This window comes from Pinus tabuliformis, chromosome 8, assembly GCF_031772625.1.
Source record: "Pinus tabuliformis cultivar Carrire ecotype Pingquan chromosome 8, CPIR1, whole genome shotgun sequence".
NCBI classification, from domain to species: domain Eukaryota; kingdom Viridiplantae; phylum Streptophyta; class Pinopsida; order Pinales; family Pinaceae; genus Pinus; species Pinus tabuliformis.
Window position 1 is genome coordinate 1,900,928,944 of NC_142294.1, and position 15,933 is coordinate 1,900,944,876.

At 36.2% G+C, this 15,933-nt stretch overlaps 1 protein-coding gene across 1 annotated transcript; it reads left to right on the plus strand.

Moving 5' to 3' along the window:
- Positions 1–9,726: 9,726 nt before the first annotated feature.
- LOC149244013 (putative inactive receptor kinase At1g27190) lies at positions 9,727–10,395 on the plus strand. The gene has a single exon (XM_089371378.1). The coding sequence runs from the start codon at positions 9,727–9,729 to the stop codon at positions 10,393–10,395; it is 669 nt and encodes a 222-aa protein (XP_089227504.1).
- The last annotated feature ends 5,538 nt before the right edge of the window (positions 10,396–15,933 follow it).

Consider the following 15,933-nt stretch of genomic DNA (forward strand, 5'->3'; position numbering starts at 1 on the left):
TTGTATTAATTCATTTCAAATTTGATTGGTTGCTAATATTATTCTGTTTGATTGTATTAATTGATTTCAAATTTGATTGGCTGCTAATATTACAATTTTCAGAAGCTATCAATTTTTTAAACTGTGAAGGGTCATGAAATAGCGGGAAATAGCAGAATATGGGAGGAACCATACATGCAAATTTATCCAATCCATGATGTTGATGGATGCCATGCGTGTTAATTTTGTGCTAGATTGGATTAGATTAATTGAAATCATTTTTACTGCTTCTGCCAACATGAGAAGATAGAGATTGTGCACCTATATCTAATATGTGTATTGCATTTAATGGCGTTGATAGAGACTGAATTTTTTTTCCATGTGAATTCCAGTGGTGATTCTCGTTATACTGGAAATGAAGGAAAATACAATGAAACGTGCTCTTCTGGACAACTGGTATCCAAACTGGGTGTACACCATGAAAACATTTTTAACTCAAACAGAAACAAAGAATTTTTCTAGGTGGCTCTTCATTGTCAACGCAATCCTGAATTGAAATTTGGTACAAGTTGTAAAGGCTTGCATGTGCACCATCGTGATAGAGCTTTTATTAGATGAGGTGTGACGTGGGAACAAATGTCCCCATATGTTGATTGTTACATTTCTGCATCTTTTTTAGATTTTCCTATCCCTATGTCGCCATTGCTCTTCTATTTATGCACATTTCTGCATCTTATTTAGATTTGCATATTCCTATGTCACTATTGCTCCTCAATTTATGCACATTTTGCACCTTATTTAAATTTTTCTATTCCTATGTCGCCATTGCTCCTTAATTTATGCCTTACGGCATTTCCTTGGCAACATTCTTAGATTAACTTGAGATATAGGCGCAAAATATTGCTGAGTATTTACATGATCATGTCTCCTACATTTTAGGAACATCTACTCTATCCCATAACAAATTTACATGAAATTGTGTTAATGCATAAATTATCCTGAAACTGATGAAATAGCCTCCGCAAGACATTAAACCACCTTCACCATACTAATTACTAGATGATTAGTAACATTTATAGATGGCCAACGACTCCAACTTTGGGGAAATAGGCTTTCAGCATTTATATATGCCACCCAAAATGCTCACAGAAAATGTCAAATTCAGAGTCCCAGAGTCCCAATTTTGGAAAAATGGAATGTAAGCATTGATGTATGCCCAGCGTAATGCTGGCACAAAATATCAAATTCACACTAATCCAATAATTCATATATGGACAAAATAAAAGGGCTGCTTCAAACCTACAGGCCTAGAATCAATAAAGGAAGCAGAATTTCACATGTAAAAACTATGATTACCTTGTTAAAGAATAAGTAGTTCTATTTCACATATATCCCATATTACCTTGGAAGGAAAAAGCAATCCAAAATGAAATTTCACATGTAAAAATTATGACTACCCTGCTCCAGAATTAATGGTTTTATTCTACATCGATGCAATATTATCTTCAAAAGAAAAATATGACATGAGTACATTGGATTACAAAATTGTGAATACAAATCCTACACAACTCAATTCACTACACAGAAAAACCAATACAATCCGCAACAAAATTTCAAGAAAAATTATGAACTATCTATTCTATAAAGGAATCTCAATGACGACATTATCCGTGAGAATCAAAATTAATATTACCCATAACATCTAACTGAGGCCCAAGTGCCTGTTCTTCTGCAGGGTTAATCTCCACTGAATTCTGAGGCTTTTCGGTTGATGGGTGTTTGATCGATATTAATAATTTCAACACTGCCTGTGCAAATGGGGCATATGTAGCGCTGGGAGAGCCAAATATCTGCGCAGGGAACATGGAAACAATGGCTACATTTTGGTAACACAAGGCATTTATCACCATCCTTGAATTGATCAAGACAAACCATGCATTCAAGATCGATGTTGATGCAAATATTTTCGACATCATTCTTTTTATCATTGCTGCTCTGTTCAGCGTTGGTGGTGCAAAAGGAAATAGGCAATTTCTGGGAATCAGACTCAAAAAGACCAGATCTTAGGGTGAACGGCAAGGGCGAAAATTCATGAACCGTTTTAATTTTGGATCAACGATCAAGCTTTGTTTGATCGTCTAACACCACAAATCCACAGTGAATAATAGGACACGGCGACAGCTGGGGTAATTCATTTCAAAGGAAAACGCTACAGCGTAAAAATCAGACTCAAAAAGACCAAATCTTAGGGTGAACGACGAGGGCGAAAATTCATGAACAGTTTCAGTTTCATGAACCGTTTTAATTTTGGATCAACGATCAAGCTTTATTTGATCGTCTAACACCACAAATCCATGGTAAATAATAGGACATGGCGACGGCTGGGGTAATTCGTTTCAAAGGGAAACGCTACGGCGTAATTATTAATAGAATGTATTATTGATATTTCTATACTTTATGATCCATCGGTCAGTTCACAGTGGTGTCTACAATTGTGTAGTTCCCATTGTGTAGAGAGTCTGAGGACTATGCGATGTGAATGTTCCGCCCAGAAACAATTTCGATATATTTCTGTAAATGGCTTTAGTCAAATGAATCCCATCCCAGTTGAAATGTTGTCTAGGATTTGTACACACAGATGCTCCTACAGCGTCGCATGTTACGCTCAAATTGTAATTATATCAACTACCCATTCCACAACAAGCCTGTAACACATTATTCTACGGCCCAAAATTCTATGGAGTTCAAAATTTTGAGGGTTGCCCCGTGAAAGTCTGCAAAAACAAATTTAACTTGTGGATATTGTGCTTTAAGTTTTTTCACTCGGGCTTATAGAACATCATTCCCAGTTTTGGATAAATTGTTAAACCTCGGAATGCACCCTATGTTGTCCATTGGTTCTCCAGATGGAGTGTATAGTGTTAAATACGACGGTGAGTAGCCAATGGGCAAATTCTTTTGTACTAAAATCTTCTTTGCTCTGCCCACAGTAATAAATTTCTACAGTGCATTTTCAATCTTGGCCACAACTAAAGGGACAAAGCTAGACACTTCTTGCATTGACCTACTCTGAAAGAATGGATACTTGTAGTTGTTTACTTCGATTTCCCCATAAAAAATAATGCATTCACAAAATGTTGGTTACAGTCTCTTTTGAAGTTCACTCGAAACTTTGGTTTGTACGATTAAAACCACTAAATCTAATGGTCGAGTGAAAAGGGATTTAGAATCGGCCCTATATTCCTCGCTTGAAGAAATCAGGGTCCAAGGTTGTGACTTAGGTGGTATTACTCATATGTTTCTTCCATTTTTGTTGATACCCCTGCATTCTTTCTATGTGCCTACATTCCATAGGGTGTTGAAGAAAGAATACTTTTGTATTAATTGCAGCAACTCATCGAGTCACTTGCTCATGTGAATTCCTCTTTTTTCAAATTTTGGATTTTACAATGAAATTGCAATCGATTTTCTTTGAGATATTTTTCAGGACAGTTCTATTCAAAACTTGAACATGGCCAATATATTGAAATAACACCATGAGAGCCTCAGAACTTGTGCCTGCATTTATAAGCTATCTTAACTAACCCATTTCTTTTGGTAATCCAACTAACAAAAAAACCATTCCATTTCTTGCCTTTAAAACAAATGGAGCTTGCAATAAGGGTGGGAAAATGATAGTTAATGAGTTGGAGTAATGGTTAGATAGCAACAAAGGTGGGAACAAACTCTATTTTTTATATTAAGTTTTGGTTCTTTGGAACAAAGATTGTGTTTTATTATGTATGCATCACAGTGTCCAATTTTTTTCCCCGATGCAATGATAGTAGCTATTGTTAAGAAACATCTTGACGCTTTGAATATCATAAGAGATGAATCTTGGTATTTCATATAGTGAGAAGAGGCGTTTGGTAGAAGTTAGAACGGACTGATAATTCAGCTTTCTTTTTCATTGAAGGTTTGACATTTCAGAATCATCCCAGGGATACATTGACAATTTGGCCATGGATTTGTGATCCAACTATGCCAGCTAATTCCACTGAGTGTCAACTTCAATTTCCATATCCAATTTCTAGTAGTTTTAACAGTCTGGTTTGAAGGTGGCCAGGGCATCCCTCCCAATCGATGTTTGGGCCCTTAGCCAAATAAAATATTACCTCTCCTCAGATAGAGGTATCATTGCACATAGTTGTTCATGGCAACATTCTTAGATTAACTTGAGATATAGGCACAAAATATTGCTGAGTATTTACATGATCATGTCTCCTGCAGTTTAGGAACATCTACTTTATCCCATAACAAATTTACATGAAATTGTGTTAATGCATAAATTATCCTGAAACTGATGAAATAGCCTCCGCAAGACATTAAACCACCTTCACCATACTAAGTATTAGATGATTACTAACATTTATACATGGCCAACAGCGCCAACTTTGGGGAAAATAGGCTTTCAACGTTTATATATGCCACCCAAAATGCTCACAGAAAATGTCAAATTCAGAGTCCCAGAGTCCCAATTTTGGAAAAATGGATTTTGGAAAAATGGAATGTAAGCATTGATGTATGCCAAGCGTAATGCTGGCACAAAATATCAAATTCACAAATGCCAGACGCTAATCCAATAATTCATATATGGACAAAATAAAAATAAAAGGGTTGCTTCAAACCTACAGGCCTAGAATTAATAAAGGAAGCAGAATTTCACATGTAAAAACTATGATTACCTTGTTAAAGAATAAGTAGTTCTATTTCAAATATATCCCATATTACCTTGGAAGGCAAAAGCAATCCAAAATGAAATTTCACATGTAAAAATTATGACTACCCTGCTCAAGAATAAATGGTTTTATTCTACATCGATGCAATATTATCTTCAAAAGAAAAATATGACAGGAGTACATTGGATTACAAAATTTTGGATACAAATCTTGCACAACTCAATTCACTACACAGAAAAACCAATACAATCCGCAACAAAATTTCAAGAAAAATTATGAACTATCTATTCTATAAAGGAATCTCAATGATGACATTATCCGCGTGAGAAATTATGAACTATCTATTCTATAAAGGAATCTCAATGACGACATTATTCGCGTGAGAATCAGAATTAATATTACCCATAATATCTAACTGAGGCCCAAGTGCCTGTTCTTCTGCAGGGTTAATCTCCACTGAATTCTGAGGCTTTTCGGTCGATGGGTGTTGATCAACATTAATAATTTCAACACTGCCTCTGCAAATGGGGCATATGGAGCGCTGGGAGAGCCAAACATCTGCACAAGGAACATGGAAACAATGGCTACATTTTGGTAACACAAGGCATTTATCACCATCCTTGAATTGATCAAGACAAACCAAGACTACGATGCAGTGGAGAAGACGTAGCAATCGCCATGGATTTGCCATCGGAAGCTTGCAATAAGGGTGGGAAAATGATAGTTAATTAGTTGGAGTAATGGTTAGATAGCAACAAAGGTGGGAACAAACTCTATTTTTTATATTAAGTTTTGGTTCTTTGGAACAAAGATTGTGTTTTATTATGTATGCATCACAATGTCCAATTTTTTTCCCCGATGCAATGATAGTAGCTATTGTTAAGAAACATCTTGACGCTTTGAATATCATAAGAGATGAATCTTGGTATTTCATACAGTGAGAAGAGGCGTTTGGTAGAAGTTAGAACGGACTGAGAATTCAGCTTTCTTTTTCATTGAAGGTTTGACATTTCAGAATCATCCCAGGGATACATTGACAATTTGGCCATGGATTTGTGATCCAACTATGCCAGCTAATTCCACTGAGTGTCAACTTCAATTTCCATATCCAATTTCTAGTAGTTTTAACAGTCTGGTTTGAAGGTGGCTAGGGCATCCCTCCCAATCGATGTTTGGGCCCTTAGCCAAATAAAATATTACCTCTCCTCAGATAGAGGTAGCATTCCACATAGCTGTTCATGGCAACATTCTTAGATTAACTTGAGATATAGGCACAAAATATTGCTGAGTATTTACATGATCATGTCTCCTGCAGTTTAGGAACATCTACTTTATCCCATAACAAATTTACATGAAATTGTGTTAATGCATAAATTATCCTGAAACTGATGAAATAGCCTCCGCAAGACATTAAACCACCTTCACCATACTAAATATTAGATGATTACTAACATTTATACATGGCCAACAACTCCAACTTTGGGGAAAATAGGCTTTCAGCATTTATATATGCCACCCAAAATGCTCACAGAAAATGTCAAATTCAAAGTCCCAGAGTCCCAATTTTGGAAAAATGGAATGTAAGCATTGATGTATGCCAAGCGTAACGCTGGCACAAAATATCAAATTCAAAAATGCCAGACGCTAATCCAATAATTCATATATGGACAAAATAAAAATAAAAGGGCTGCTTCAAACCTACAGGCCTAGAATTAATAAAGGAAGCAGAATTTCACATGTAAAAACTATGATTACCTTGTTAAAGAATAAGTAGTTCTATTTCACATATATCCCATATTACCTTGGAAGGCAAAAGCAATCCAAAATGAAATTTCACATGTAAGAATTATGACTACCCTGCTCAAGAATAAATGGTTTTATTCCACATCGATGCAATATTATCTTCAAAAGAAAAATATGACAGGAGTACATTGGATTACAAAATTGTGAATACAAATCTTACACAACTCAATTCACTACACAGAAAAACCAATACAATCCGCAACAAAATTTCAAGAAAATTTATGAACTATCTATTCTATAAAGGAATCTCAATGACGACATTATCCGCGTGAGAAATTATGAACTATCTATTCTATAAAGGAATCTGTTGGTGTACATGCACTTAGACTAGCTGTAGACTAGCTGTGTTGGTGTACATGCACCTAGATTAGCTCCAGTTAACTTATTGCTTGCATGCATGTGGCACATGTACACATTAGCATAAGATAAAGCACACTTAGCTTTAGTTAGCTTTAGTTATTGCATGCACAACTAAGCTTAACTTAGTTGCTTTTGTGTATTTATTCTAAACCTCATATTGTAAAATTCACTTTCATTCTTTTCTCAATTCTTGCTCGCTTCCTTCCTTCTATTGCAAGCTTGTTATTGTTTTGCAGATCTAGATCTATCTGTGTTTCTCAAAATCTTACATGGTATCGGAGCACAGGGATTTGTAATCAGTGCACAAGCAATTTTATTTGCAGGTTCAGAAGATTGAAGCAACAACAAAGAATGGAGTCTAAATTGGAGTTTCCACAATCGGCAATTCTCACTCCATATAATTATTTCGAATGGAAGCCAAAGATTCAACTTCATCTCAGAAGTAGAGGCTTATTTCGAATAACCATGGAAACGGAAGTTGAACCAACATCGGAAGTGGAGAAAGCAAGATATTTTAATCGCATGGACGAGGCCTTCGGCATCCTATGTTTATCTATTTCTCCGGAACTGCTATTTCATGTTGAATCATGTTCAACTCCAAATGAGGTATGGAAAATTTTGGAAGAATTGTTTGGAAAACAGGATGAAATGCTTAGAATGATAAACGATTCGATCGCAATATATAGAAATCGTCGTGAAAGCTTTAGCTTAGAACCGGAGGACCCGCATGTCGCCAGCCTGTACGCCACCAACTACGTCCAAGGTCTCCAAGAAACCGACCGTGGTGACCCTAACCAGTTGGAGGGCACCATCAGAGGCACTGTCTACGCACCTGGCTGTGCAAACGTTGCATGCATGGAAAACTTGGGAACGGGCTCCAACGCGGCTAATCCACAAATGGAAGACGTGGAAGTCAATGGAATGAGATTTCAAGAGCTTTCCGAATCAATTACAGAACTCGAAATGGAGGTCAGCGGTAATTTGATTGGCTTATCGTTGAAATCTATGCGGCATTCAGCAGGCACTCTCTCAAACAAGGTGGGAGAGGAGAAACGTGAAGGCCTCCGGGCAGCCGGTTGGCAGGTTCGAGAAATCCGCAGGATTCGCAACCCCAGAGCGGAGAAAGATTCTTACAACGAATGGAATTACAGCAAATTCAGGCTATGGCAGCTCACTGACTATGACAAGATCGTTTTCATCGATTCGGATCTTCTCATTCTCCGCAACTTGGATTTCCTGTTCGATCTCCCCGAGATCTCGGCAACGTGTAACAGCAGGTTCGTTTTCAACTCGGGAATGATGGTGATCGAGCCCTCCAATCGCACCTTCAGGTTCCTGCTGCGTCACAGGAGGGACATAATTTCCTACAATGGCGGAGACCAGGGGTACCTGAACGAGGTCTTCACATGGTGGCACAGGATCCCGAGGCGCATGAAATATCTGAAGCATTTCTGGTCCAACGATACCGAGGAATACGAGATGAAAACCAGCTTTTTCGGCGCAGACCCTCCGGAGCTCTACGTTCTGCATTACTTGGGAATCAAGCCATGGCTCTGTCAGGCCGCGGATTTGCGACACCTGGAAGAAAACATGCTGAGCAGAAGTTTCGATTCCTGCGAGATCGACTCGGGGTGAAGGACACGACTGCCTAGCAGTTGTCTTTTCTCTACTTTTGCATTATATTTTGAGGGGGGGTTTTCTTCCCACTGGGTTTTCCCTCTTTCCTCCTTTTTATGCATTGTATATGGGTACCTAAAATGGTCGTGTTGCCGGGACCCATTCATTATTGCATCACACTCACCTAAGTTATGCTTAAGGGGGGGTGTTGGTGTACATGCACTTAGACTAGCTGTAGACTAGCTGTGTTGGTGTACATGCACCTAGATTAGCTCCAGTTAACTTATTGCTTGCATGCATGTGGCACATGTACACATTAGCATAAGATAAAGCACACTTAGCTTTAGTTAGCTTTAGTTATTGCATGCACAACTAAGCTTAACTTAGTTGCTTTTGTGTATTTATTCTAAACCTCATATTGTAAAATTCACTTTCATTATTTTCTCAATTCTTGCTCGCTTCCTTCCTTCTATTGCAAGCTTGTTATTGTTTTGCAGATCTAGATCTATCTGTGTTTCTCAAAATCTTACAGAATCTCAATGACGACATTATCCGCGTGAGAATCAGAATTAATATTACCCATAATATCTAACTGAGGCCCAAGTGCCTGTTCTTCTGCACGGTTAATCTCCACTGAATTCTGAGGCTTTTCGGTCGATGGGTGTTGATCAACATTAATAATTTCAACACTGCCTCTGCAAATGGGGCAAGCGATTCATGCTTGCACTTGGATACCAGCAATCCTGTTTGAGCTGGGTGAGCAGCGGCCATTTGTTGAGATTAGGCAGGTACAGGATTGTGTTTGAAACGACAGGAGAGCACTGATTAAGCCATGACAATTTTTGGGTGTTTGGGCTTGCTACGGTTCATGCTACTCATTCTCCAACTCATATGCCTCAGTTCGTCCAAGACCATTTCTCCAGGAAACGATGTACAGTGTCTTTAGACTACTTACAAGGAATTGAAGGACCCTCAAGGGAACCTCCGCACCTGGAACTTCCAGAACACTAACAATGGGTTTATTTGCAATTTTCTGGGAATTACTTGTTGGCATGATGATGATAACAAAGTGAAGTCAATTTCGCTTCAAGAGTTGGGGCTTTAAGGTGAGTTTCCATCTGGAGTACAGAACTGCAAGAGTATGATGAGCTTGGATCTCTCTCAAAACAGTCTTACGGGTACCATTCCCAAGGAGCTCTGCTAATGGCTTCCTTTTTTGGTAACCATTGATCTCTCCCAGAACAAGTTTATGGAACCTATTCCTGCTGAGGTTCATAATTGCACATACCTCAATATCCTCCGCCTGAATGGAAATCAACTTACAGGGGAAATTCCCTGGCAATTGACACGGATCGACCGTCTCAAGGACTTCAATGTAGCAAACAACAAGCTTACTGGAAATATACCTTCATTCACTCACAACTTTTCTGCCTCTAATTTTCAGGGTAACCCTGGGCTATGTGGGCCTCCCCATTCAAAGACGTGCACAGCACCGAACAATCCCATGGTTGTTGCGGCTTTTCTTCTATTTGTCATAGTGTTAATTGTCTGGATTTTACTTGGTCTTCATTGGATGATTTCTGAAGCAAAAAGCAGAAGATCTGTCAAAATCCCACTGCCAAGTACCAATGAGCCCAACGATTGGCAGAAATATGTCCGAGCTCGGAGATCTGTTAAAGTTTGCTTGTTCGAGATGCCCATCAGGAAGATGAGATTGGCTGATCTTGTGGCGGTCACTGGCAACTTCAGCGAAGACAATATTGTTTTGCAGGGAAGGAAAGGTATAATCTACAAAGGCAAACTGCCAGATCAATCTTTGCTGGCAGTTAAAAGACTCCGGCCATGTTCAGCACAGACTGAAAAAGATTTCAAGTGCGAGATGAACGCATTGGCCCACATGGGTGTTGATCAACATTAATAATTTCAACACTGCCTCTGCAAATGGGGCATATGGAGCGCTGGGAGAGCCAAACATCTGCACAAGGAACATGGAAACAATGGCTACATTTTGGTAACACAAGGCATTTATCACCATCCTTGAATTGATCAAGACAAACCATGCATTCAAGATCGATGTTGATGCAAAAATTTTCGACATCATTCTTCTTATCATTGCTGCTCTGTTCGGCGTTGGTGGTGCAAAAGGAAATAGGCAATTTCTGGAAATCAGACTCAGAAAGACCAGTTCTTAGGGTGAACGGCGAGGGCGAAAATTCAAATTCATGAACCTTTTCAGTTTCATGAACCGTTTTAATTTTTAATCAACGATCAAGTTTTGTTTGATCGTCTTAACACCACAAATCTACGGTGAATAATAGGACACCGCGACGGCTAGGGTAATTCATTTCAAATGGAGACGCCTTACGACGTAATCATCAATAAAAGAATATATAAATTTTATTTAATTATTTTTTAATTATATATATATAATTTTATTTACGATTATTATATTATATTATATTATATTATGATAAATGTTGAATTTCTAGAAAATCCGTTTATGAACATAAACGGAATGCGCTCCTTACCTTGGGAAAAACAAATTCATGATAAAAAAAGAAACAACTGAAATGTGCACCTTGAATTAATTAATTACTTTATGTAGATCCCCTCAAAATGAATTTGTAAGTTTCATAATAAGGTAAAACCGTACACGACCGCTTAACAAATCTGCAACTGTGCACGTCGATTTAGAGATCTGGATTGTGTAGCAATTACAACAACCATTCCGTTAAAATATAATTCCGTTATTTTTGAGATATTGGGTAAGGAAATAATACCAAGAACCATATAATAATATGTTCAGGCTTACACAACTACGGTACTGGAAGATGAAAGTTATTTCTTAAGATTACAATTTTAAAATAAATTCGCTTATCAAATTGGATGGTTTTTATACATTTTCAAAAGAGGATCTCCACAATTTTGTATTTTTTTGAATTATACTTAATGTAACAAAACATTTACCCTCCAAGTTCCATCCCTGCTGCCCAGCCTTCTAACTTCAAAACAAGAAACACCAATTAATTGATTACGGAATTCTTTGAACCTTGAAAGCTGCTCTGCAATCTCAACTGCTAGATCACAATTGCAAACAGTGGATTGAATCGTAGCCTGTAGGATGATAGCAACAGTTAATACTTTTTATTTAGAAAAAAGAATATCACAATGACAAATAGCGGATTGAATCGTAGGATGGCAGCAACGGTTAATAGCTTTTATTTAAAAAAAAATGGAGAGGAGTACATTTCTTTTCGGAGATAAAAAACAACAAGCGTTATATTAAAAATATATGCTGTTACATTTTCCAGAAATCCACAGAACTGCCTCGATGTCTGATAGGGATAAAAAATAAATCACAGAAACACCTGTAGCGAAAAAAACAAAGCAATCCCTCTGCGAGAGTGGGGAGATCTCCAAACAGCTCGAAATAAGCCTGTGGACGAATGACAGGGATCGGAGATAAGGTCCAGCAACGCCTCCCAGGAAAATTGATCAAGGGAACATCATGCAAAGGGGAAAGCTCCTGAACCTATTATAGCACCCTTCTCCAGGCACTCAAAATGTATCAGCCCAGGCAGAGCAGAAACTCCACGATTAGAGAGCCAATTATATGGGGTATTATGTTCCCGATATACATAGTTGAAAGAAACAAAGTGGAAACAATCCTTCATGCAGGGGATCTGAGAATCACCAAACAGCGCACTCAGGGAGAACTTCCCCATCGCCTAATCAATAATCACCTTCGAATCACTTGAGACGACAATCTCATCCACTGCCAGCCACGAGGCACATCTGAGGGCGAAAACTCATGAACCGTTTCAGTTTCATGAACCGTTTTAATTTTTGATCAACGATCAAGTTTTGTTTGATCGTCTAACACCACAAATCTACGGTGAATAATAGGACACCGCGACGGCTAGGGTAATTCATTTCAAATGGAGACGCCTTACGGCGTAACTAGGGTAATTCATTTCAAATGGAGACGCCTTACGGCGTAATTAAGGTTAGCTTTTAATTTATTTTTATTTTTTTGGGATGAAAAGTACACTTTCTTTATTCATGGTTGTAATTTTATTCTTTTCGATGAGGAGTACACTTTCTTTCTGGCGGAAGCTGCGAACAAATTAAACAACAGGAAGCCGACGGAAAGAATCAGCAGGCCATCTCTGCTGAAGAGTAATTAAAAATGTCGATGTCGGCTACAAACAAAATGGAGCAAGCAAAAGATTCTTACGCGACAGAGCGCGGAAAAAGCCTCACAAGACACACACAGAGGCTCATCCCGCAAAATAAACCGTCAAACAGCTTCTTCTCCAAATACCGGAATACCACCATTCACGCACTCATCTCCACTCACACGCACACGTGGCACAATCGACTCCGTCGGATCCGGCGATGATGGGTTATGTATGTATGCGTGCCAGCTGTATATTGGTGAGAGAGAATGGGGATGGGATGCATGCTTGCCATGGCTCTCTGTCTGCAGGGCGGCACCAAATACCAAAATACCGCCATCACGCACCCATCTCCACTCACATAGACACGTGGCACAATCGAGTCCGTCCGATCCAGTGATGATTGGGTTATGTCTGTATGCGTGCCAGCTCTATATTGGTGAGAGAACATGGGGATGGGATGCATGCTTGCCATGGCTCTCTGTCTGGAAGGACGGCACGCATGTGGGCGTTTTCCCATTGGCTTTTTCTCATTTTATTTTTAGATGTTTTCTTCACGGCCTGAGTGATTGCATGCTTTTTCTAACTGTTATGCCAACTCGGCTTTTTGTAACTGGTTGGTGTGTTCCCAACTTGGGACGATGTCAAACTATCCGCGAGTATTGTCGATTTAGCGGAATTTATCGGTGTGAGTCGGATAGATGGTCTTAAAGGGAATTAGAAATTAAATTTATTTATTTATTTCATTCTTTTCGGTTATAAATCAGTTTTTTTAAATTATATATATATATATATATATATATATATATATATATATATATATATTTATTCAAAATTAAATTAAAGTTATTTTAAATTGTGATTTTTTGAAAAAATTTGATTTAAATTTTGAATCTGTGAAAAATTAATTTAAACAACACAAATCAAGATTTCATTCCAAATTTTTTCATAAATTAATAACAATCACCATAATACATTAATGGTTAAAGTCATTCTCATACTAAAAACAAATTATAATAAAAGTCCTCTCCCAACGCCCTCAAACCTGTTGTGATAAAGTATCCTATGATTTTCATAAACTAATAACAATCACCCTAGTGCGTTAATGGTTAAAGTCATTCCACACACTAAAAACAAATTATAACACTAAATTAATAACAATCACCCTAGTGTGTTAATGGTTAAAGTCATTCCTCACACTAAAAACAAATTATAATAAAGGTCCTCTCCCAAGGTCCTCAAACTCGTTGTGGTAAAGTATTATACGATACATTAAAGGAACATATAAAATTGCAAAGATTTTGGGGAAGAAAGACATATTCACTTTAAAACATTAGGACACAGGTGTCTCAACAATAATATGGATCAACAACAGGTTAAGGGAGTTTATAAAATTGATTGTTTTTGTGGCAAGAGTAAAGTGCTCGCTAAAGAAAACACTGTCAAAAGAGGAAAATCAAAAACACTCGGATCAACAACAGGTTAAGGGAGTTTATAAAATTGATTGTTCTTGTGGCAAGAGTAAAGTGCTCGCTAAAGAAAACACCGTCAAAAGAGGAAAATCAAAAACACTCTTGAAATTATGAAGCATCCACATAATCTCAATAGGGATAGGAGAGCCAAATGAATGGAAATTGACTTCTTCTAACTAAACATACTAGTCCTTCCAATTATAGTTCTCTCATATGTTTTACCCATTATACTACCTTGAGTATAATTTTCTATCCTGATCCTTATCTTAGATTTCTTATAAACTTAATTTAATTTCATTACACTAAAATTAAATTAAATTAAATTAAATTAATATTAAATAATATTTATAATTATTATATTTTTTACATTTCATCATTAACATTAATATTTTTTTTTTAAACTTTAGAATCTAAATAAATGAGTTAATTATTAATAATAATGATTTATTTGTAATAATAATGATTTATTTATGATAAATGAATAAATAATTATAAATTATTTATTTATTTATGATAAATGAATAAATAATTATAAATTATTTATTTATTTATTATTAACCATTAATTATTTATGTATTACATAGGAATGAATAATTAGTTATTATTAAATTAATTAATTATTTACAAATAATTGTTTTTTAATAATAATAATTTATTTATTACATTGAATAAATAAATAATTATTAATAAATAAATAAAATAAAGAGTTTTAATAATTAAAAATTATTTATTTTGAATGCATTTTGGCGAGGAACGGTGTCTATTTATGGAAAAAATGCATATCAAAGGATACTTAAAACTCTCTTTGTACTCAAGAAAGGAAGAGAGAAAATAATTATTTAGTTATAATAATTAATAATTATTTAGTTTTAATAATTAATAATTATTTAATTATTAATAGTGAGCTTGGGAGGCTTCTCTCCAAGCTTTTTGAGTATAGGAATAAAATCTTAAATCAAACTAAATAATTTGTTTCTTTAGGTCCGATAGACCAAAATTTGGTCTCATCGACGTTAACCATCATCATCATCATCATCATCATCGATAAGTTGTTGAATTGAGCCTTCTGTGATCCATATCAAGCTTATGAGAGATTTTAATCACATGATATTTCATTTGTTGACGTGTTTCGAACCAACCAGTGTGGTTTATCGAACCATCCAGTGTGGTTCATCGTCAAGATAAGTTGAAGAATTAGATTGCATGTTAAATAGTCAAAGCATTTTTGACCAGGCAACAACAATGTAGACTAACTAATGGCTAAATTTGATTAGGAAATGGCTAGTTGGACCAGACCAGGGAAAAGGTGGCATAACTATATTTAATTAAAAATTAAAAATTAAAATAAGTTAAAGTTTTGGATTTAAATAATTATTAAATTAATAGTTAGCTATACCATTATTAAATTAAAAGTTTGTAGGACATGTATTAACTATTTTATATTTATTTTAATTTTTATTCTAAATATATATATATATGTGTGTGTGTATTATATAGTAAGAATAAATCTTTCATATATTTTTAAATTTATTTAATTGTTAAACTTTATTTAATTATAAATTAATAAAAACATATTATCATAGATCCATTTCAATATTAAAGTCTTTTTTTTCTTTTATTAATTAAGTTAAAATTCTTAGCATAAACTAAATGCTATTAAATATCTCATACTACAAAGACAAACCATCAAAGAAAAAGGCAGAGAGAAGGTTACGGGATAAGAAAACTAGAACAAGTTATAAAAAGAGGGAGGGGAGGAAAAGAATAAAACGATTAGGAAGTGACGGACCAGCAACAACTACTGAT